Source organism: Xiphophorus couchianus, chromosome 10 (genome assembly GCF_001444195.1).
Source record: "Xiphophorus couchianus chromosome 10, X_couchianus-1.0, whole genome shotgun sequence".
NCBI classification, from domain to species: domain Eukaryota; kingdom Metazoa; phylum Chordata; class Actinopteri; order Cyprinodontiformes; family Poeciliidae; genus Xiphophorus; species Xiphophorus couchianus.
Genome location: NC_040237.1, coordinates 15,323,787 through 15,346,990, shown reverse-complemented (window position 1 = coordinate 15,346,990; position 23,204 = coordinate 15,323,787). Strand labels below are relative to the sequence as shown.

Here is a 23,204-nt window from a genome sequence, read left to right as displayed (position 1 = left end):
GCTAACTGCCAAATGGTGTAGATGGTTTTATTATGTAAAACAAATCAGTTTAGCACAATTGCAAACAATTACAAAATAAATGAAATGTTTCTTGACATCCAGTAATACCAACCAATAGGATTTAGATTTACTGTTGCTGTAAGATATTAATATGGAAGAGTGAGAATCCCCTAGGCATGATGCTGCCACCATTGTGCTTAATTCAACCTAAAGGTATTAATTGATTTTCTGCTAAAGCACACGTGTCAAACTCAAGGCCCGTGGGCCAAATCCGCCCACCATAGCTTTTTTATGTGGCCCCCTGTGGACTACACATTTGACTGATAACATTACATTTGATGTTATCAATCAAATCAATGCAGTTTTTATCCATTTACTTCCAAATTATATCAACCAGTCTCTCCAGTTTCTTGTGAATTATCGTGGAAATTCATGCAAAGTCAACAAATCTCTGCACATAATTGGGAGTTTGCTGCAGACGTTTCTCAAAAATTGTCAAAAACTTTCTTACTTGTACCGAACAGCTGCCTCGGCCTGAATTAATGTCAAATTATATTCCATGATCTATATACATTACAGTCATAAATAAGCGCAAATATTTAAAAATTAGTACCACGAACGCTTTGATTCTTGTTGCAAAAAAAAAAAAAAAATCACAAAAACAATCACGAAATTCTGGAGGGACTGAAAAGATGTTCAGTATTATTTAATTTGAAGAATTTATTAATATTTTTTTAACAGTTTAACATGTTTTATCAATACATTACAGCACAACCGGCCCTTTGGGAGCATTTATGAATTTGACTTGGCCCAAAACGGAAACGCGTCTGTGCAAACCCACTAACTGTGCAACAAGTTTGCATAGAGAAGAAGAAGAAAGCTAATAAATATATAGCGGGAAACCTGCTCTTGATCTCAGACTAACGTGATGATTTTTCTTCCTAACTGACAGCGAGATGAAGCATTAGCATTAAGACAACAAAGCATTAGCAGTAGAAGCAGCCCGAGAATGTCCTTAAGTGATTAGGTGATCCACAGAGCTTGGACTTAAATCCAACAGAAAATCTCTGGAGGGACTTGAACCTGTTCTGCCTCGCCAAAAAGTTGTATTTGCTTATTTAAGAACATGAAACAGCTCTCCCATGTGTGTCTGTATCGAATTCTACAGACTAAAAGAGGTGATACATGGGTCCATTTGGTCTGCTTTGGGCTTTGAATGAGGCTAAAAGCGGTGTTTTCCGGGCTACAGCTCCCCCCGGCGGCGCCTCGCTGGAACTGCAGCCCACTGGAGGCGGCGTCAGATGAGGGCGCGCGCTCTGCTGTCTGGCTGCGTGGATGTGAAGGATGGCGGAGCTCTGATTCAATCACTCTGGGTGAAAACAAGTGAGCAGGCGAGCCGCGCAGAATTCACCGAGGACAACCATTTATCATAGAGAAAAGGTGAGAATTTGTATATGTTTCTCTTGAATTAAACGTCAAAGCTAAAATGAGAAAAACGGCGTTATTGTTCCAGGGGAAATGGCAGAATTTCGCAAGTAACTCATTTTTACCCTCCTTTTCGACGCCGTATGTATCGCCGTGTTCGCTGAAGAAGGGCTTATTTATTTATTTCACCATTATATAAATATTCCCCGCACATTTATTATTTTTATTTTTTATTTTACCGTCTATTTAGACATGGAGTTGTAGGCAGAGGTTCACTCCTAAAATAGAAAGTCACTACATGTGTTTGTACTGCAGTGGTAATCCCGGATTTCCTTTAATCTTCCAGCTCCTCTGCCACCTAAACACGCTCAGGTCCCGATAACCAACCACACTGTTTCCGTCAGACAATGAGTGATATAGTGGCGGCCGCCTGCCGTACCTGCAGCGTGCGTACGCAGCCACGCATCCTCTCTTAGTAACACTGCTATGTATTTATTTTTATATATTGAGGAGTTATTACCGATTTTTAAAAGTATAAATAGACTTCCATTTGTTTCTCCTCAACCAGGTGGTGTTTTCTGAGTTGCACATTTTCTCGGGCGGATTTTCTTTCATATTATTTATTTATTTTTAGTCTCCAGTAAAATGTCCACAGCAGCATCTTTTCTTTTCTTTTTTTTTTTTGGCCCAGCTTCCTTCTCTACATCACAGAACGAACTGCAAAAATCCCCATCAGCGCAACAAACTGGCATGCAGGGGGGGCGGACTGACTGCTGAATCAACAGCAAGCTGGTCCAAACTCCCCCACCCTATACTACCCACCCACCACCACCACCACCCCATTTATAATAAATAAATAAAACTCTCCACTGCTGCCTCACAACTCCAGGGAAATAAAGTTGCAGTTTTCAAGCTCTGGATCAAGCTCCATCGACCCATGCGTGTCAGGAAAATCTGTGACTGTGCATTATTTTTTAGGGGGGGGGGGGGGGATGGAGTCTGTTTCTGTGGTGTTGTGGTGAGCGGAGTGTGGGGTCGGTCCTCCTCTCCCTCCTCCTCTCTGGTGTAACGATGACAGCTCAGGGTGCCTGATAATGAGCCCCTCTGTGGGCTCTGAGCGCAGAGCCGTGCTCCGAGCTCTACAGTGCTCCTCTGTTCCCTCTCTTTTGCCATCGCAAATAAATCTGCGTTTTTGTGCTCTCTCATCACTTTTTTTTTTTTTGCAGTTGTTGAGAGTGGTGGGAGGGGGCAGGGGCCCCCCGCTGCACCTCCCTTCCTCCTCCCCCCGCTCAAGCTCTTGACAGAATGAGAGCCAGTGCACTAAAGCTGTTTTATTATCGCAGCAGAGGGCATCGGCCTCGCTCTCCGGCCGCCAGCATGATGAAAGGCTGCCTGCAGTTCCTTATCGAGCCGGCCAAGAAGCTCAAGATCAGACTCAAGGTATTGGCACCGAACTGAGAGTACATTAACACATATATGTGTGTTATTGACAGGTGATGTGAGCTTCACATATTTCATTCACGCAGTCAGAGTTTGCCGGAATGATCACTTCAGTACTTAAAGCAGCGCAGCTATGCACTGCTTTAAGTAGTGCATAGCACTGCAAATCAAAAATTCACAATAATTGATTTGTATTCAATAAATATTTTTAGATTTGCTCTTTTTTTTATTAAATGCTAGTAATAGTTGGAGTAGTGCTACTCTTTCGCAGCCATACTTTGGCATATGTTTACTCAAGTAAAAGTAATAAGTAGCAGTACAATAAGTGAGGCGAGAGTTTTATAAAAAAGAAGAAAGAAGTATTTGGCAATAAGGCGACTGACTGATGAAAACGTCAATCATTTCATATTTAAAAATGACGTCTTCAGACGGACCGGGATGTAGAGGTGGTTGGAAATGTTGGTGTTTTAAAGATCAAAATGAAAATAATTCATACAAGCGGAATAATTCATTGTAAACAGCGCAGCTGGAAAACAATAAAATCAGGTAAATTGGGAGGAGAATCCAGAAGTTTTACTCGAGTAAGAGCAGCGATGCTTCATCACAAAGTTACTGAAGTAAAATTTAAAAAGTACAGCTTAGTAAAAATACTCCTTAAAGTAACTCCCTCCCCCCCCCCAAAAAAGTTGCTAAAGTAAATATAACTGAGTAAATTAGTTACTTTCAAACTCCAAGTGGAAAAAAGTGGTTCAAACTTCCTGTTAGTTTTTTTTTTTTTTTTTTACAAACATAGTTAAAGTGATAAATGAAAGGTTTTGTCAGGATTTTAAAATGTGTCAAACGGCACAATAATTGCCCACAAAACTCTCGTCGTCGTAATCTGGCGTTTCTCCTCCAGGAGTCTCGCAAGAGAGTGAAGCAGGAGAAGAAGGAGCCGCTGGTGGAGAGCCAGCTGTTCATCATGGAGCTGGGCCGGGAGCTGAACAGAATCTGTCAGGTGAGACGGAGTCGCAGAACAATAAAACCAAAACCATCGCACGTTTTAAATTCACAAAAGCAGCAATTATTCCCACTGCCACCAGCGCATTGGTTATTGTTGTTACATTGACGTCATATATAACATTTATTTATTTCTTTATTTTATTTTTTAGGGACTTTTATGAGTAAAGATGAGCTAAGTATAGATTATACAAACTGTATTTTGTTGTAATTTGCTTTTTGATGAGTTGCTGGTATTTACTGAACTCAGGACTGTCCAGGATGAGCCTGCCCCACTAATGATGCCAAGTCCTTATTGTGTTGAGATTTATACGTTTTCCGGCTGTTTTTATACAGCTTCAAAAATAATAAGTGGATATTAAAGGATTAGTCAGGCTATCTGCTCAGGCAGCCAGCCCACCGAAGGCCTTGTAACATGCATATACCGTAGTTTCATAATCAAAAATTAAAACTTTTGTTTGTCGCTGAAACGATTTCCAATCAAGTTTTGTTTTTGGAAGCCAACGAGAAGTACAACAGCCGTCATTCACAGCAGCTGTTGTTAAAGGTGTAGCGCTACATTACTTCGTAAAGTTTGACAAAGCCAGAGAAAATTCTAGCCAGTCAACTCCTCAACTTTGGTGAGGAGTTGAGGGGTTTTGAAACCGTAACTTTTTTTTAAGACGCTGGTAATTTGCCAACTGTGGCTTTGAAACATGGCGGCTCAGTCTCGTGTCCTGGTTTCCCAGAGATCCAACATCCTGAGCCACATCTGGACCGGCGAGGACATCTGGCCCGCCAGCGTTTGCAGAGACTTCCTCGTGGACTGGGCTGCCATTTTGGAAAAGAGAGTGCAGGTGCCAAAGAGGCGTCAGACAAAACGAAAGAACAAAAGTCTCCTGCTCTTTCTCGAAACGTTTCCGTCTCTCATTTAGCACAAGATCATGCCGTCCGAGTTCCAGTACGAGAAGCCGGAGAAGAGGGACTGGAAGGGCCACCTGCTGTGCATGCTGGAGTCGGAGGGCGAGTACGACATGGGCCCCTACAGGAGGGTCATCTTGGACTGGACCCGGGAGATTAAAAGCAGGGCCCAGGTGAATGTACACAAAGATAACCAGTATATGATTACAGTCTGACCCAGTTCCCTGCTCATGTCTGATGAGGATGATAAGCCTGGATAATCCCAATATCATATCTAGTTTGGAGCTGTCAGCAGCCTCACTGTGGTGTTTGTTTGTGTCCAGACTCCTGTCTGGCCAGGCGAGCCGGTCCTCATGATGCTGGACGATCTGGAGTTCCAGTGGAAGAGGGGCCGCCTCCCCAACCTGCTGCCGGCCGTGGAGCTCATCATGCTGGCCGTGCTGAACGCTGACAGCCCAGTAAAGGTCTGAACTGGTGTCGGTTCCCTGCTAACATTTACTGCTGCTAACAGAGACGAGCTCATAGCCAAATAGAGTAAAAACACAGCAGATCTGTTTTCAGGTCAGTAGTAATCGGCTCATAAGTGGATGAAACGCTGTATGTGAGCCGCTGTATGATGTCCAGTCATGCTAATCCTGTTACCTGGCTGTCCAGTTTCTCCTTGGCCTGCTTTAGCTTTGTATTTCTGTGTGTGTGTGTGTGTGTAGGAGGATGTGACCAAGCAGTGGCTGGTGAAGAAGCAGAGGAGCCAGAGGATTGGTGAGTGGAACGGAGATGAACTCCCACATATCAAAAATGTAAGTTTTTCTCATTTAAATGATTCTTTATTCTTTCAGATGCGGTCCGCTACATCCCACACGGCGGTAAGTTCACATGTTCAGGTATCGTGGGAGCAAGTCCCAGTTTATCAAAACGTACAGAAGACTGTCTGCAGTCAATACTACTTTAAAAAGGCGATAGCGTACCTCTGTATGGAGTCTATAAAAACAGATAAATAAAACAACCAAGGGGTACTTCTAAGTCTTTTTTCCAGTTGCGTAATGATCCTGCACAATACAATCACAACGTCAACATGCAGCAACATAATATAAGAGGGATCAGGGAGGGAATGTTAAAAAAACAGAACGGAAAGAAATCCTCCATTTGTGTCTAGGTTGGTCCTCATTTGTCCACGCTAAAAGTTTAAAAAGTGTTTCATGAAAAGACCCCAAATCTTCACAAATGACTTTGATTCTGAATGGAGAAGTGGGTGATTTCATGATTAGGAAATGTTTTTATATCTCTTATTTAAAAATATTTCAAAATGTTAAAATTGTACAGAATATAAGCAATGCCAGTTGTCCAGAGAATAAATAGTAAAAGATACGTAAAGTACAGATTATCATTGGTTTACTACTTCATATTTATGTGTGGTAATAATTCATCCATCTACTGTATTATAAAATATAAGGCATTACTTCATGGTTTGTTATGGGGCGTAAGCCTTACGTCAGAGGAAAGTAAAGCAGGTGTTTGGATTGCTGCAGCAAAATAGTGTGAGGCAGCAGAAACACCAAAGCTCTGGCTGGGAGGTTATAGTTCATAACTATTGGGGATTATACATCACTAAGTGATTCTCAGCCCTCGATGCACATATACTGTAGATTTAGTAAATCCCTGTCTTCTGCAGCTGTGAAGCCAAGAGTATATAGCTCAGGCAAACACAGAAACAAAATCCACCTGGGAAAAAAGTTGATCCATGTTAGCTGTTGCTGTTTTATTGGGATATATTATATATTTATGTAAGGTATGGCTCATTTGTTTAAAGTGCTGCTTGTGGCTGGATCAGGTGTTCCTGACCTGTTGTCAAGGTGTTTCATTAGGTTAAGTTATAATGGACCAAGTGGGAGCAACAATGGTTTACAACCTGAATGTCTTCATTAAGGCACAATGTTTCACATGATAGATATTGCTAGGTTACTAGGACAATATGTTGCTAATTTACCTAGGTGATGTATTGCTTAATTAGTGCGTAGTATTGCTTTTTTTTTATCCAAGGCAGTCATTGTTTTGTTATTTGGGTAAGGTATTGCTAATCTAGCAAGACACTATTGTTGGCTGTTTTATGTGTTTGGTTCAGAACTGGATAACCTGCAGGTCCTTAAATTTTATTTTTTAAATTTGTGGTCCAGTATCGAATGAAAATTATAAGTTAAAAGTCTGAAAAATGCGAGAAACAGTTCATAAACCAATTAAAATTTGTTGGGCTGAGCAGGTTAAACATGAATATCACATTGATAGACATGGTTGTGGACTCCAATATTTACTGTTGGTCATCAGAACGGTTGTTGTTTTTTTTACTCTGCGATTTAAGAATACAAAATCAGCATTAGCAAAACTTTAAAATATATTTTTCTTCCTTACAGTCTGGAATTGGATTTGCGATGCATCAGGTATGAAAAATCTTTTTATTGTTCATCACAGGTGCAGCTTAAATCTCTCATATAATGGTTTCTGTCGGCTGCGTGTCTCCAGAGGATGTGATCCTGGACTCAGAGTCCGCCAACCCGAACCTGCTCATCTCCACTGACGAGAAACGGCTGAGGTGCGGCCTGGAGCGCCGCGTCGTCCCGCCCTGCCCGGGGCGCTTCGACGGCTGGTGGTGCGCCGTGGGCAAGGAGGCCTACTCCTCCGGACGCCACTACTGGGAGGTGGAGGTGGGCGAGAGGGACTGGCGTCTGGGCGTGGCTAAAGCCTCCGCCGTGAGGCAGGGCTTCCGCTCCCTGAACACGGACACAGGATACCTGACCATCCGGCTGGAGAGGGGCACGGATCTGAAAGCCCTGACCGTGCCCGCCACCCTTTTACCCCAAAACGCGACGCCCAGAAAAGTCGGGGTGTATCTGGACTACGAGCTGGGCCAGCTGTCCTTCTACGATGTGGAGAAGCGATCGCACCTGTACACCTACAATGAGAACTTCACAGAGGAACTGTACCCCGTGTTCGGGACGGTGGAGGTGGTCAAAGACCTGGTGGTCCGGCCCGCGGGCGTGCGGCAGCCGTGCCTCTGCCCCGGGCCGTGCTTGTGGACCTGAGTCGCTCGGCGCGCGTTGGTCTCTTCACACCTGATTCTCCGCAACCCACCGAGTCTGCGCCAGAGGCGTGACTCTCGCTGTGAGGTGCCTTGTGAGATCAGGATCCAGAACTGCCCTCCATCCACATTACACTTTGTGTTTCTCTGCCATCATGGAGACATAGTGAATTGGACTCTTTGTATTTTACTGATAAATGTTTTAAGCATCAGGTAAAAACAGCCATTTTTTTTGGGTGATTTTTCACTCTGAGCTTTTTGAGAAACATCTAGAACATAAAAAAAAAACATTCGATTTTCATACTATGCATTTTTATCATACATTTTTCATGACTTTAAAGTTTATAGTGGGAGCATAAAGGCTCTTGGTGCAGTCACGCTGTCCCTGTGTGTGTTAGTAAGCGCTCCTCTGCAGATAATCAGACTGGACTGACGCATGTGAGCTCTTAATCTCTGCGTGATTCTTCTTCTAAAGCTTCCTGCAAACATTTCCAGGCATGAGCTTGTTTACGCATCCGTGCTGTTGTTTTTGTGCTAAATATAACGATGGTAAACATGAATACGGTAAATTAGAAATGTCCCATTTTGTCTGTGATCTCACACATAAGTAATGCAAAGTCAGTCATTAGAAGAAGTCATTGTTTTTAATATAAATCTTTATTAAGTGCAATATAACTGATGTACAAAAAATGCTTAAAAGTGGACCTGCTTAAATGGGAATGACACATGCTGAGTAAAAATTGTATGAACTGCTCAACTTATATCGATATATTTATGAAAGAAAATCTGAAAATGTTTCCAAAGAAGAATTTCTCATGAACACCAAAGTACAGTAGAACCTGCAGCAAGCAAATACAATCTTTGTCTTTAAACATACTTTCTCTGGTATCATGTCTTCCATTAATCTACTGAACCAAAAAATGCTGAATTAGCCACAGAAAGAAAATGCATAAAACTACAGCTGTAATGAAGTACAGACAACATGTTTAATTTCTGATTCCTTGTTAAACTCATGCGTGCCCTGGGCTTGCGACCAGCTAGTGTGGATGTAAACAACCAGAACTGTAAAACAATGAATATTTATGAGTATATCTTGAGTGAAAAAAAAACACACTTTAATACAATAATTTATAAACAAAAGCCCTTTAAAATTCCACAGTGACAGTAAAGGTAAACCTCTCAAACATTTAATTTTAAGATGAAACTTGGATGACAGAATAGGGATGTTATTTTGGATTATTGAGCCATTGCCTGATTGTTGGGATTATGTTAACTTCTTTAAAAGCCTGGTGGGTTAGCGGATGTTGGCCAACAGAGGGACTAATGAGGTTACAAACTCTAGGGAAAGAAGTCAGGAACTATAGTGGGAAACTGAGGGGAAAATAAGGTGGCCACAGTTTGTATAAAGTGGCCTTTACTTTCAATTGTATTTATTTGGTTGCACAGTCTTACCCTATACACACGTACATGTACAAACTCTGAAACACTTTTTTACGCTTTGGCTTTGCGATTAATTCTCAGGCTGGATGCTATCATGAGCATCGCTCACACGAGTTCCTAAGACTCATAAAACATTCTCTTTGTGACGGTGGATGCTCCCGTGACGCTCCTCTGGACCACTTCCCGAGTGACCTGACGGCTCACCATGCCGCCCGTCTCCGTGAGCTGAGTCATCATCATCCCGTCTGTTAACAGAGAGCAGCTCCAGTTTAAAACATGAACACACTGGATTATAAGAGACGGGGTCAACTTTTTTTGTGTGTGTCTTACCCGAGAAGTAGGGATCGTTGATCATGGTGTGGGAGACGTTTGTTCTTGTGGTCATTTCTGTAGGCATTTGGAAAACTTCCCTCCTTGACACTGATTGGCTGTTGTACTGAGACAAGGCACCTACAGGAAGCAGTGAGGGCCAAGTTAAATGAAACTTTGGTTTTTAGATGGCAAAGGATTCATTTGATATCAAACTGTTAAAATAAATTTTCTTTAAATTAATTCTTAAAACATATTGCTGCAAAACCTGAACAGAGAGAAAAAGAGCCGCTGAGTCAAAAGAGAAAATCAAGTGCAGAAGTACAAACTTTAAACTTCACCATCTTTGCACATCTAGAAACTTTTTTTTTTTAACCAATTCCTCTTTACAAAATGCCTCCTGCTCAATCTGAATGGAGAACAACTGTGGTCATAAGTTTTTAGGTTTTTGTCACAGAGTCTGTTGAGTTCAGCCTGGACTTTGACTAGGCCATCCTATCCCATGAACATGATTTGATCTAAACCATTCAATTGCAGCTCAGGCTAAATGTTTAGGCTTTATGTCTTTGCAGTTTCCGACAGGCTTTATTCTAGAATTGTCCTGTATTTAGCTTGGTGAAGAACCAACATTGCTACAGCATGATGCTGCCACCACCGTATGTCATGGTGAAGATGGAGTGTTCAGTTCAGTAATGATCAGTTTTAACTTTCTCCAAAAATGACATGTGGCTATCATGACAAATATGGAAAAGTTTAAGAGCGATAAACATGTTCAAAATCAAATCAAATTTTATTTGTATAACACATTTCAGGAGCAATGTTACATCATAACAAACACAAAAAAAAGTCATGCAACATAGAATCAACAATCAAAACATTATATTAAGTCAAGTGCCATCATTAAATTCGTAATTGATTACGTTTCAAATACAATTCCTTCACAATCTCCTACCTCCGTCCTGAGATTCGATGGTGATGATGCCCTCTCTCTCGGGACCAAAACCCTGCGTGGTTTGAGCCTGAACCTTGAACTTGTACGGGACGTTCTCGGTCAGGTTCTGGACAGTCAGACTGGTCTCAGCGTTGTTACCGCCTACATTGAAGGACCGCATGTCGCCTAGACAGAACAGAATCATGATTAAACACTGAGATACTGGCAAGGCGCACAGCAACAATATGAGTCGTTTTGTTTATTTTGCCTCACCTCCACCATGTAGCTGTTCGCAGGTGACCCTGTAGCTCAAGATGTCCCCGATGGGCTTCCGTGGTTTTTCCCAGGTGAGCTGCAGTGAGTCGGGGCTCAGAGCTGTGAACACCAGCGGGCCCGGAGCGCTGGGGGTACTCAGGGTGAACGGCGAGCCTGGACAGAGGTTACAACTCAGGTAACGCAATAAAAACAAACTTTTCTCTGAGTTAGGAGTGCAAAGCAGCAGATCCGGTACCTGGCATGGGACTGAGGGGACTCTTGGGGTCCACAGCTGACTCGATGGTGATGACTCCCTCCCGTTCTGGACCCCAGCCCTCCTGACTCTGAGCCTTCACCTTAAACAGGTAGGAGTGGTTGGGCAGCAGGTCGTGGATGACCACAGAGTTCTCGGCCGGATTTGTCACATTGAGGCGCTTCGTCTCTCCTGGGGGAGACAACATGGTGAACACGCAGCAGGGTGGTTACAGTGAGAATATCAAACTGATCTGAGAGCAGTCCCAAAGGCCACGACACTAAACGGACCTCCGCTGAGCAGCTGGTAGAGAACGCAGTATCCCAGGATGTCTTTCTCACAGCGTGGCTCCTGCCAGCTGACTTTAAGTGCGGTCGGTGCCAAGGCGGAAAACACCAGCCTGCTGGGCGTTTCTGGGACGCCAGGAGAGAGGCGGGCATCTGAACGGACACAGAAAGGGTCATGTGAGAAAACCTCAGAAGTAGGTCATTTGTTTCTGTGTTTCAACCCAAAGAAAGAATAAAAATAATTTAAAAAAACAATAAATTGTCCCACTAATTATTGCGATAAACAATACTGTTGCTCTGAGGGCATTTCCAAGTAATATATTGATAATTGTATAATATGAATATTTGCTAATGCAAGACAGACTGCCCAGAAGTACAAAAACAGCACCTGCAAAAATTGACTGAAGCGAAACATTTGCTGAAAAGGTCAAAAGACCAGAAACAACTTTTATTTACTTTTTATCAATGCAATTTTAACTGACACAAGGTCACTGTATGTAGTAAACTGTAGAAAATGTATGATTGATTGCACAGTTAATCTAGATTCAAACTTCATAATCTTATCAATTAATTATTTTTTCTTTGACAGATCATTTTAGCCACTTAAACCAACAGTGGTTTAAGTGTTGGTTTAACTTATGTGACTGACACAGTGCTGGTTTTCACATGAATTTAGACAATTTTCAGGAAATTGTCGGAATTCTGAAGTGGCATAAAATATTCCTCCGTCAGCAGTAAGCATTTAAAATACTCATCCTGTTCTCAGCAGCAGGGGGCGCCGACTCTCCATTGACTGGACACAATGCTTGTGCTTTCTCCTTGCTAATGCCTCCCGGGGCAACTGCCCATATCAAAAACCGCCACTGACAAAGATGGTTGCATTTTGGAAACATGGCAAATGCATCCGCTGCCTTCATGCATGAATGTGGAGGACTTACCATGGAGCACTCTGTCCAGGCTGTATAGGGCTTCATTGACCTCTGGCGACTGAGTCCTGGCTCTGGAGCCCTGAGACAGGCTGTAGCTGTACTGGGTCTGAGAGCTGCTCTGCAAGCCAGCGTAGCCAAACCCACCTGATGGCGCTTTTAGCAGAGGGAGGAGGAAGAAGGTGCCGGGAGGACGAAGAACACGGAACAGCAGAAAGGGAGGGAAGTAAACAGAAAGCAGAGCGATAGTCAGCATAGCGGCCCCAACCCTGCTGACAGATGTCCAAGCCATCAGTTTCATGCGCTCACACAGTTTACCCGCCATGTCCGAACAATTATTACACGCCAAGATAAACGTCTGTCTTCTGCAGAGACAGGAGGAACTAAACACTGTAATAATTAGTGAAATCAGCGCAGAGGCTTGATGGAAACTCACTCAGATCTGGGAACTTATCGTCTCCTATGACGATGGAGTCCCGAATATTTTCATCTGTGTATCCTCTGTTCTCTGAGCGCTTCCTCATCAGGACTTCGGTTGTGTGGGTCCCCCCTCGAATCATGTCCTGTCTGCGGGGGCTTCCTGAGTAAGGACAGAAAGAGAGAACGAATTAGAGGCGGGCTGATTGATCCAAAAATATCGATAATATCGACACTAATTGCATATCAGTATTGGACTGATACTGCCGTGATAAGATTGAGACTTCAATTTCAGATTCCCATTTGAAATTTATTTTATCCATATGAGTATAGGCATTGATACCCAATTATATAGTACGACACACACATATATAAGGTCCTGAAGCTTGGTCAAGCTCAGCACAGCACCTGGTGTCCATCTTCCTTACCTGGCCCAGTCATGTAGGTGGTGTGAGTCTCTGTGGTGAAGGAGCCGCCAGCTCCACCTTTGTAGTTGGAGCTCAGAGTGGACATGGGAGAGGATGATGTTGAAAGGTTGCGGGTTGTTGAGCCTCCTGGGAAAAGGAAGCTCTGCTCCCACCTGCCGTTCGACATGTAATCTGAAAGACACATCCGTTCGGTTTTAACAGCTTCCACTTCTGTTGATGGAAAGCACCTAAAAAAATGGCATTTTACACCCAGATGAAATTATACACAATTTTTTTTTACTAATTAGGTGATTTCTGATGCCAATTGGTTTTAGTGGATTTCATTTGGGGAGGAGGGATCAGAGAAAAGAGGTCTGAATATGAATGTACATCACACTGTAAATTTTCTATCTGCAAAATCCGTGTATGATTTTTCTATTCTTCATAATCATGCACAGCGTTGCATCGGTCTTTCTCATAAAATCCTAATAAAGTGGAATAAGGTAGGTGCGTTCATTTATTTTGGGGCCATGTTGAGATCATGAATATTCTCTAAAGGCTGGTTGAGCCAGAATGTATCAATAAAGCTCCTTAAAAAACTGTTAAGATATTAATAAATAGCTGTGTCTGCATTTGGTAAGTACTTATTAAAATAAAAGAATACTGACATTTTCACATTGATCAGCCACACCAGGATTTCACCATTGTTTTTGTGATTTCTTTTGCAATCAAAATCACAGATCTCGTGGTGCTAATTTAGAAATAGTTGCAAGAAACTTTGCAATATTTATGTATCACTGTAAATGTGAGTTTTAGTTACTCGCTGTATTAACTATAGCTTGACATCAAGTAAGGCTGAGTATGAAATACTGCCACCTGCAGGTGGGAGTTAGCAGTCATTAAGATTGTTTTTGACCATTCTTGCATTAAATTCACAACGAATCTACAATTATGCAGTAGTGTGAAAAAAGGTGGGGCTCTATTGATTTTGTGGGGATTTCAAAAAAGTGGAGGGATTGATTAATATAATTTGGAAGTGAACCAATAAAACTGCTTTAAGTTGATTGATGAAATGACATTTAAGCACACAACTGTTTTCTTGAAGTCAGGCCTTGAGTTTGACACGCGCGTTAGTGAAAAACTGGAGGATGAACACACAAAAGAAGTCTATAAGGCAGCGTAAATGCTTCATGAGGTTTCATAGTGCTTCCCATCAAAATGCGCCTGAAGAACCTGAAGAAGAAGAAACCAAGTGCAGTAAAGTTCTCGTCTTTGCAACAAGGAACGCAGTTTCCCCCCCTGCTCCCTCCCATGTACTGCGACACACAGCAAAAAGCTTCCTCTAGATCACCACCCACTCCAGTGGGACGCAGAGAGGACAGACAGGGGCGGGCATCTGGAAAAGCCCCTCCCCTTTGTATCATCAACTGGACGTGGGGCAGTTGATGCCAACGCTCAACGCTGGTGGGAGAACAGGTGGGAAAGGTGCAAAAAAAAAAAAAAAGGACGAGGACTGGCCGTGCAATAACCGACAGCTGGCATGCTCGCTGTCTGTCTGACTCTTTCGGTCGATCTGGTGGAGCGGTCTTCACCTGGCAGGGGCGTGTGGGAGGAGCTGGGGTGGGGCTTCTCGTCTGAGCTCATCTCTGTGTCTGTGCTGAGGCGACTGGGGATGACCTCCACTCGCTGTTTCCATGACACCTGACGGAGTTCCAGGTTGGACCCCACCAGCTGGATATGTTGCCAGCCTTGATTTGGTGGTCACAGAAGCAGCAGCAGCAGCAGCAGCAGCAGCGAGGGCAGGACAGATTGGCAGGGAAGAAGGGCTTGTTTAACTACACAGTGAATAACAAACGACTTTTATCTCAGGTTAGAGAATGAAAGTCCAGATGAGGGCGGCAGCCAACGATTATTTTAGCAATCGGTTAATCAGATACAATATGGGCACATTTTATTTAACCACCAATGCCTTTTTTATACAACATTATAAACACATTAAAAGACGCAAATAAACAAATAATTTAATCAGCTCTTTTAGAGTCTGTATTCTATCGTTAACGATTAAAAGATTACTAAATTAGTTGACGACTATTTCAATAATTGATTCATTATGATCAATCGTTTCAGCCCTATTCCAAATTGGTTGGTGAGGAACTTTAGCAGTCCCTTCTAGAACAACAATCAGGAGCAACAGCAGGCTGACTGGATAGAGAGCTTGAGGGTAGTTACTGTAGATCATGTGTGGGTATAGACAGGGATTAATCTGGGGCGTTGCCTACAGGTGAAATGCCTGCCAGATGGAGGTGATGAATAATGAAGAACCATGAGCAGAAAGATTTCACCTTTGTTGTTGTTTCTGTCTTTAGCATTTCCTGTCTGTCTAAGGAGCAATGAAACTACTGCATGATTCATGCCACGAAGCACAGCAAATACTTACTATTATTGCCTTAGTTCAATATGCATCAGTGTGCATAGGCACAAGAGTCAGTACACTCGGCCTCAGTGTGTGCAGATTTATTAATTAGTTGAGCTTTTCCACATTTTTGTAACATTGTAACCACACTGGTTACTGTATTTCATCAGGAATCTGTGTGACAGATTACCATGAATTTGTGCAGGATTCTGAAAGTGGAAAATAATACATTTTTTTCACAATTCTGAAAAGTGCAGCATATGTTTGTCATTGTAACTATCCGGCAAATTTGACTAATTCCAATATTTCCTTCTTTTCTGACTAACTGCTGCAACTTGGCTGAATTTTGACCAATTCCTGAGTCTCCCTTCTAATTTAAGTTCCTGTTTGACTTGAATTAATTAATTAAAATGTCTCTCAAAAGTCAAACCTGCAAGATGAAAGCATGTGTGACCTAAACAGAAACATTTGTCTTTTTCAAATTCAGTCCTTTTTTGGGAAGGTTATGTGCAGAAATGTCAACTTTTCTTGTAAGACCATATTATGGCAAATAATAAAGCCCAGAAATGTTTTTTCCACAACCTCTGTTCATCTGTAATTTTAGGCCACAGCAATCACAAAAACATTGCAACATCCTGGAAGGACTGTCTAATATACCTTTATAAAACCCATTGTGACAAATTGCTTTGTGTGAATTTTGTTTACATGTAGGTCAAAAAATAAAAATTATTTGGCATACAACAGAAATACATTAACATTTGTGGTTATGACATCACAAAAAGTGAACAAGTTCAAGGGGCATCAATATTTGTGTGCGGCTTTGGTTCTCAGTACCCACCATCACCAGAAACGCTTGGCGTCTTGGAGCTTGTTGGCGATTTCAGCACATCGTTGCTGTACATCAGGTAGCTGTCATATTCCTCTCCTGCCTCAGCGTCCACAATAGGAACATCTGGAATGATGGGAACTACAGACGGAAACACAGAGGAGTTAATCTCTTTCAGGGGGAGTGAGGCTGAAGAACCAGATGTGTTTGGTACAAACTCACTGGACATAGGTCTGCTGGGCTGTGATGCCAAGTTGATGGTAGCGTCTCTGAAGGGGCCCCAGCCTACGCTGTTTTGGGCACGGACTTTGTACTGATAAGTCTGGGCGCTCTGGAGGTTTTCTATCAACAGCATTCGTTTCTTTGGGTTGTCAATCTTTACTTTTTTGGCTGCTCCGACTGGTTCTGTTTAAGGAGAAGACAGTATTACACTGGAACTGGATAGTCTAGGTATAGCTTGAGCATTTTGAGGAGAATCTCTTACTCATTTCATCATCGATGGGCGTGTAGATGACCTCGTAAGCTGTGATGTCGCCGTTGGTCTCTGCAGGCTCCGCCCAGCTGACCTGAGTGACGGTTGGACTGATGACGTTGAAGGCCAGACGACCAGGCTCACCGGGTGCTGCAGGGAAACAGACGAGGGACTTTCAACTCCACTTAAAGGACACACAAACAACTTTCTCCATACAAATCGTAGTGCAGTGAACATCCTGCATGTACAGTTTAATCTGCACCAGACTCTCTTCTCCAGAGTTTCGAGAGATTACCATCTTCCAGTGTTTGACAGCTAATGATGTCGGTATCAGGGCCTTCTCCCATTGAGTTGTAGGCACAAACTCGTGTCTCGTAGTCGCAGAAGGGTAACAGATTAGTCAGCTCAGCTTGAGGCTTCCTCACGTCAAGGACCTGGGCGTCTTTCTCAGGGTCGCCGAAGATCCAATACTTCACCTAAAACACACATCAGGAATCACACTTATAATGATACAGTCGATTCGAACTGGAATGAGTCAACTGGTCAGCTCGGCGTACCTTGTATCCCACCGGGTTGCCCGGTGGCGGATCCCAGTTCAGATGGATGTTTCTGGGACCCGTTGCCTTGGCCTTGAGGTTTCCCGGGGAGAGGAGGCGACCGCCAGGGGCGGTGCTTCTTGGGCTTATGTAGCCCTTCGACTGCATCTGAGCAACTTCTGGAGATCTTGGTTCTTGAGGAACAAAATAATATCCAGAGAAACAAAATAAACACGGATTACTGTACAGTATCTAAAAAGGAAGGGACATCAGTTAAATTCAGTGAATTGTAAAAGTTTTTACACTCCTTGACGTTTTCCAGATTATTGGGATTTTATGTGACAGACTGACATACATTTGAGAATAACTGAAATAGAAGGAAATTATACATTGTTTTATATTTTTCAGAAAAAAATTAAGTGTGGCCTGCATTTGTTTAAAAAAACAAACAAAAAAAACCTTGTCTTTTCCAGCAGCCATTGTACAGTGCATACAGTGGTAGAACCAGCTGACCAAATGTGCTGGAGATCAGCTTGGGTTGCTAGGTAACTGTGTGGAGCCCTTTGATCGTGAGTCAATAATTGGGAGATTTTTGAAATGGTTCATTTTCCAGACACCAAAAAAACATTAACTTATTGCCAAAAACCACCTGGATGTTTTTAAGCTCTTTGACTTTTTTTAGAAGGACTTTACTTCCCAAATGGAAGTAGAAAAATGTCCAAAACGCAAATTTTGCATAAGAACTCCTCTTTAAAAAGAAAGTAAAAACTATATATTTTCTTTTTTGCTGTTCTATCAAGTATAAACCAAATAAAATACATTTGAAATGTGAAACAATGTCTTTTAAGGGGTATGAATACTTTTGAGAAGAACAGGAACTGATGCTATGTTGTTATGGAATAAAGATTATCTGAAAGGTCTTCTCATATCACCTTCTGTGATATTCACAACGGTGTTCTTCCTTTCACCAACAACACCATTGGTGCTGGGATCGTACAGCTCCACCTGGAAGGTTTCTGGCTGGGCCGAGCCGGGGACGGGTTTGATTACTATGTGCTTCTCCGTTTCTCCCGGAGCAAACTTCAGAGAACCGGACAGATCAAAGCCTTGGGACTTTGGTGCCTTGGTGCGCCATTTGACCGTGGCGGGGCTGTCTTCGTTGTGGGAGCGCACCACTGGGATGGGGTAGGTCTGATCTAAGGTGCTGAAGTTCTGGTTACCTTTCTTGAACATCATCACACTCGGTTCTTAAGCAGACAAAGAAAAAGATATAAAACAATTGGAATCAATAACAATGGCAGAGCTGTCAGACGTAGTCCAAACACCGCTCCTTTCATTCACCTAGTACGTCTGCAATGGTGACCGTGGTTCTTGGGTATCGTCCCAGCTTGGCACCCTGGCGTGGGTTACTGAGGTCCATAACAAACTGCTTGATGGGTTTGTCTTCCAAGAAGCCATCTTTCTCACTCAGCTCGAGCAAACGGACAGGAACGATCTTTTGAGTCTCACCCGGAGCGTAGGACAAGTCTCCTTGTACACTCATGTAGTCCTAAAACCCAAGAAGGAAGAACTCTTAGTGGTGGTTCGTACGACCAGGCTGTACTCTACGTGCCAGTCCTGCGTAGGGTTTCATACATTATGCCAACACAAAACAGGCAACACACATCTTCTTACCTTCTTATTCTTGGCAGTGAGATCTTGAGTATTGTAGGTGACCTGTGTGCGTCCATCCTCGATGATCTCTCTGCTGATGGGGATTTGTGCCACACCATCCTTTCTGCTGTACGTGTATTTCGGTTGGAGGAAGGAGAAGACGCTTGTAGCTACGGTGACAGAGGTGGAGATTCAATAAAAGCCATCCAACAAAATTCAAAGTTTTCATTCCATTACAAATAATTTTCAGATGGAAACCTATGACATGGTTTCTCACCGTGCTCTTTGATGATGGTTATGTTAACAAAAGGCTTCACAATCTTTGCAATGCCCAGCGGCACATCCCTGGCCTCCACTTTTAACTGCTTCTTGTCATCGTCGTCGTCCTTGACAAACAGCGGCACGTGAACGTCCACCAACTCCACGCCCTCCTGGAACTCCACGGCTCCCGCAGCCTCTGCAGGGGAGTAATGGATTCACTAAAGATGAACTGCACTTTCCTATTGGACTGAACCAGCAGACATTCAGTTGCACTGGCAAGGAGCAGGATGGCTTTCTGAGAAGCAGATGCTAGAAGCCTATATTTTATTTCTTAATATAGTGTAAATTGTATAGTAGGATCTAGTTTTGTTTTGTTTTGCTTCTCAGTTGGTGGTGGTAATACCTCCTTTAGTTGTTTGCCAACCGCCAGTAAGACAAAGAGGAGGAAGAAGGATGGCTTTCTGATCATGGATGGATTTTATTTGGTGTCTTGGCTTTCCATCACCTCCCAATACTTTTTCCCTGAGTCATTTCACATCACTACACATAACGTATTTGTTTTTGTTTCTTTCTATACACAGATTACTTGAGTTGTTACCAACACCTAGTGACAATTTCATGTCAATAGCACCTTTAGAAATATGTTTACTATGAAGTAATACTTATTTTTACCCACTGTATAAGATAGACTAATACAAAACAACTTCAAACAACAGCTTCAAAAAACAGCCATAAAACTCAAAGTACAGCTACATTAAACACTTGGTGCTCTTTGATAGATTAAATATTTAATCTGAGATTGCACATTAAATAATAAAAAGCTTTTAGCTTTTATCAGTTGTATTACTAACCAACAGAATTTTATCTATCATAAAACCTGATAATTGTTTTCTCCATTGAATTTTGTGGTTGCAACTTGACAAAGCAGGGGAAATATGAATACTTTTTCAAGGCTGCAGGCCACTAGCTCCCTGATAGTGTCACACGCAGACACAGGTACGAATGCTGGCCACACACCTCTGTCTGTGGCTACAGTGTAGTAGCCTGGGACCACTTTGAGGTCCCCAAAGTTTCCGGACTGGACGTTCTTCTCGGTAAGTTTCACTATGTCTGGGTAGGCTCTCCGGGGAGCTGACAGCACAGTGTCCATGATGGTGTAGTCCCCCCTGAGGAGATTAGATGACTCAGAGATATCAGAATAAAAAACACCTAAAAATCATGACAAAATTTAAAGTAAGCTTAAATTTTTTTTACCTTTTTCCAGCATTTTTCTGCAGTCTGTTAAAAAAGCACATATATGTCAATTTATGACTAGAGATACTTTATTTGAATGTAGATAGGACTGGGCAATAAACCCATAACAATATATATAATGGCTGACACGTGATCAGTATTAATAGAAAATACGTCCAATAGAATATTAAATAATTTAGCTGAACTCTGATCCAGAACCACACTGCATTCTGGGGAATGTAGGCAGAGGAAAAGCTTTAGCTTCTCAATCTCTCACGGCTAGCTAAGTAAAGTTGGTGGCATCAACTAACTCACTTCCTATTTGGTTACCTAGCAACTCACTCACTCTTTGGTTACCTAGCAACAACCTGTTGAGTGACTTGTGCAGCAGCAGTATCAGGTTTTTATCACCATGCCTCATAACTGCTTTAGAATAAAAAAACAGCAGGGAGTGAAGACAAAAAATCAGAACAACATCTTGAGAGGAAACTGTAAGTGGGCAGTTTGTTTCATATATATATATATTAAAAAAAATCTATAATTATCAATATCGACTGATATGAAACGCTTATATTGTGATACGTTTTTCAGCCGTATCGCCCAGCCTACATATTCTTTAATACAATTAGAAAAATATTTTTTTCAAAGTCCCAGCATCTTTTTGACTTCATAAATATGTCACCTGAATAAAGTTTGTTGCACTTTCTGAGCCTCAGGAATCTGCTTGTACACCTCGTTCAACTGCAACAAAGAACAAGGAAGTAATCACTGACAGTCAGAACATGAGCCCACCCACATCCAAAACCCAACTCACGTTATCAGCCACTTCTTGACGGAGTTGCTCAGCGTCTTTTGATTCGGGGCGAGACAGGTTCTCAGAGAACAACCTGTTTAGTCGGAGGGAGATCGGGAACTGGGCTGCAAAAAAGTAAAGAATAAAAAAAAACGAAAATAGCTGAAGGTCCTCATGTTATATACACTATACAATTTTCCCTTTGAAATCCATCGTGGACTTACTCATTTCATCCAGGCTTGGTTGCATCAGCTCCCGCGGGTGATTGGGCGCACGGTGCACGTTATCTTTGACCTTCCAGCGAACCACGTCGGTTCCTTTCGGTGGACCGGTCCTCACCATCGGCGTGTTCAAGTGGTTTGAGGTCAGCTGAGACTGACGGAGCAAATACTCATCTTCCTTAAAGCCAACCATGCGACCTAAATCAAGAAGAGAACAGGAAAGGTTCATTATATAGGATGGTAAAAGCAATACTACTGCATATATTGCTAAATATTTACCTCCCCCGCAGCACGGCAACAAGGCAAGACAGCTCTGCATCGGGAAAAATGACAAAGCTCTTCAGTTTAACCATAATTCGAGAAGGTCGGGCTTTGATATGTGCAGGTGTGAGTGCTTTTACCTGCCAGCAGGATTTGCAGCAGGCACAGTACTTCCAGCAGCAGAGCAGCAGCAGCGCCAGCAGCAACAGGAGGAAAAGGATGAGCGGCAGCAGCCACAGCAGACTAGCTGCTGGACAGTCTGAAAGGGTGGTGCAGAAAAGACAGAGTTTAATACACGTTTATATCAAATCACTTTCTGGAGCAGAGATATCTTTTCACAACAGAAGATATTATGAGGTGGCTTTTGGTGACAGAGCGATGAAATTATGAAAGGTACGACAACTACGACCAAAAAGAATAATTGATAACTGTGGAGAATTAGCATGTAGCAAGAGTGCACTCTACCTGAGAGCTGTTATTCATTTCTACATAAACACGGCTGGAAACTATTTTACAAAATTTAACTTTCTAAATCATTTGATCTACAACATTTATGACGGCACAGAAAGCGTCTGAAATTGAAGAAACTCTTTAGCAAGAGTTTAACAGTAGGTGAGTTTCCATTGACCATAAAATTGTGCAAAATTTCAAGGAAACTCTAATTTCTGATAAACAATTTCTGCACTAGGATGAAGTGATTTTTTTGGTTGTAACAAAACTGGTGTATTCCTACAGAAGCCGAGAACAGATGTTTTCCGCATATACTTTTTGCACTTGGTTTTATCGAAATAATGAGTTGGTCTCCCATTGGTCGTCTCGAGATAACAAGATTTTTTCGTTTTCCAGACATGAACTCATTATCTTGAGACAACCATCAGGAAAAAGGACACATGGAAAGCATCTGCTCTAGGCTTCCGTATATTTCACAAAACTGCAATGGAAGGACTTTTTTTTCGCATTTCCCAAGTCATGTGACCAGCAACTAGACGTTACTATTGGCAGAATAAATGAAAAGGACAGGAAGTAGTAGGAGGACGATGGCAAATCATGGTTTTTAATAACTTATGGGAACAGAGTTATTCAACTGTGATTTTAATTACATTTTCTTATTTTCTTGTTTAAAGGAAACACCGCCGTTGCACAATTGTCTTCTTTCATAATTAGTGGAATGCTGTCAATGTTTTGTGCACATTTGTCATGGAAGCGCAGCTCGTGAAAGATTCAGCTCCATGTGTGTGTTTTGCATGCGCGCAGCCTGCAGCTCACCTCTCTTTTTGAGCACCTCAACCAGCAGCTCAGTATTTGTTGGATCTTTACTGGTGTCAACCGTGTACTCGTATGTGCAGTCGTTGTCCTCATCGAGGAAACTGCAATAGTCGAGCACTTTCCCCCCTGAAAACAAAACCAAAAACACATGACAATAAACAGTTAGGACTTTTTACATTCACAACAATCACATTGCTTTTCTCGCATAAG

General features: G+C 42.4%; 2 protein-coding genes across 11 annotated transcripts in view; one reads left to right on the top strand and one right to left on the bottom strand.

Annotated features, from left to right (window-relative positions):
* Window positions 1-1,285: 1,285 nt before the first annotated feature.
* Window positions 1,286-8,758, top strand: LOC114151782 (butyrophilin subfamily 1 member A1). 4 transcript variants are annotated; one of them, XM_028029186.1, is made up of 10 exons: window positions 1,286-1,437; window positions 2,767-2,865; window positions 3,764-3,862; window positions 4,593-4,700; window positions 4,779-4,937; window positions 5,088-5,228; window positions 5,472-5,523; window positions 5,601-5,627; window positions 7,170-7,196; window positions 7,279-8,758. In XM_028029186.1, the coding sequence occupies exons 2-10, from the start codon at window positions 2,803-2,805 to the stop codon at window positions 7,836-7,838; spliced, it is 1,236 nt and encodes a 411-aa protein (XP_027884987.1). In that variant the 5' UTR covers window positions 1,286-1,437; window positions 2,767-2,802; the 3' UTR covers window positions 7,839-8,758. The 4 variants fall into 4 exon arrangements, with proteins under 4 accessions (XP_027884987.1, XP_027884988.1, XP_027884986.1 ...); XM_028029187.1 differs by having other exon boundaries at window positions 1,286-1,440; window positions 2,772-2,865; XM_028029185.1 differs by having other exon boundaries at window positions 1,287-1,440; window positions 2,769-2,865.
* itgb4 (integrin, beta 4) overlaps window positions 8,473-23,204 on the bottom strand; it is a 27,760-nt gene continuing 13,028 nt past the window's right edge. For 2 of the 7 annotated variants that reach the window (XM_028029173.1, XM_028029179.1), the window contains exons 17-43: window positions 22,995-23,120; window positions 21,869-21,987; window positions 21,747-21,780; window positions 21,471-21,665; window positions 21,268-21,371; window positions 21,136-21,194; window positions 20,475-20,498; window positions 20,238-20,386; window positions 19,237-19,416; window positions 18,981-19,129; window positions 18,648-18,855; window positions 18,239-18,553; window positions 17,328-17,500; window positions 17,066-17,246; window positions 16,783-16,920; window positions 16,521-16,703; window positions 16,311-16,439; window positions 14,652-14,807; window positions 13,081-13,251; window positions 12,672-12,815; window positions 12,248-12,391; window positions 11,313-11,462; window positions 11,026-11,214; window positions 10,788-10,943; window positions 10,536-10,700; window positions 9,605-9,724; window positions 9,357-9,519 (exon numbers count right to left, since the gene is read on the bottom strand). In XM_028029173.1, coding sequence (XP_027884974.1) covers window positions 9,392-9,519; window positions 9,605-9,724; window positions 10,536-10,700; window positions 10,788-10,943; window positions 11,026-11,214; window positions 11,313-11,462; window positions 12,248-12,391; window positions 12,672-12,815; window positions 13,081-13,251; window positions 14,652-14,807; window positions 16,311-16,439; window positions 16,521-16,703; window positions 16,783-16,920; window positions 17,066-17,246; window positions 17,328-17,500; window positions 18,239-18,553; window positions 18,648-18,855; window positions 18,981-19,129; window positions 19,237-19,416; window positions 20,238-20,386; window positions 20,475-20,498; window positions 21,136-21,194; window positions 21,268-21,371; window positions 21,471-21,665; window positions 21,747-21,780; window positions 21,869-21,987; window positions 22,995-23,120 — 3,989 coding nt within the window. In that variant the 3' untranslated portion in view covers window positions 9,357-9,391. Of the gene's footprint in view, window positions 9,520-9,604; window positions 9,725-10,535; window positions 10,701-10,787; window positions 10,944-11,025; window positions 11,215-11,312; window positions 11,463-12,247; window positions 12,392-12,671; window positions 12,816-13,080; window positions 13,252-14,651; window positions 14,808-16,310; window positions 16,440-16,520; window positions 16,704-16,782; window positions 16,921-17,065; window positions 17,247-17,327; window positions 17,501-18,238; window positions 18,554-18,647; window positions 18,856-18,980; window positions 19,130-19,236; window positions 19,417-20,237; window positions 20,387-20,474; window positions 20,499-21,135; window positions 21,195-21,267; window positions 21,372-21,470; window positions 21,666-21,746; window positions 21,781-21,868; window positions 21,988-22,994; window positions 23,121-23,204 lie in introns of all 7 variants that reach the window. The other 5 variants (XM_028029174.1, XM_028029175.1, XM_028029176.1 and 2 more) reach the window with 5 other exon arrangements.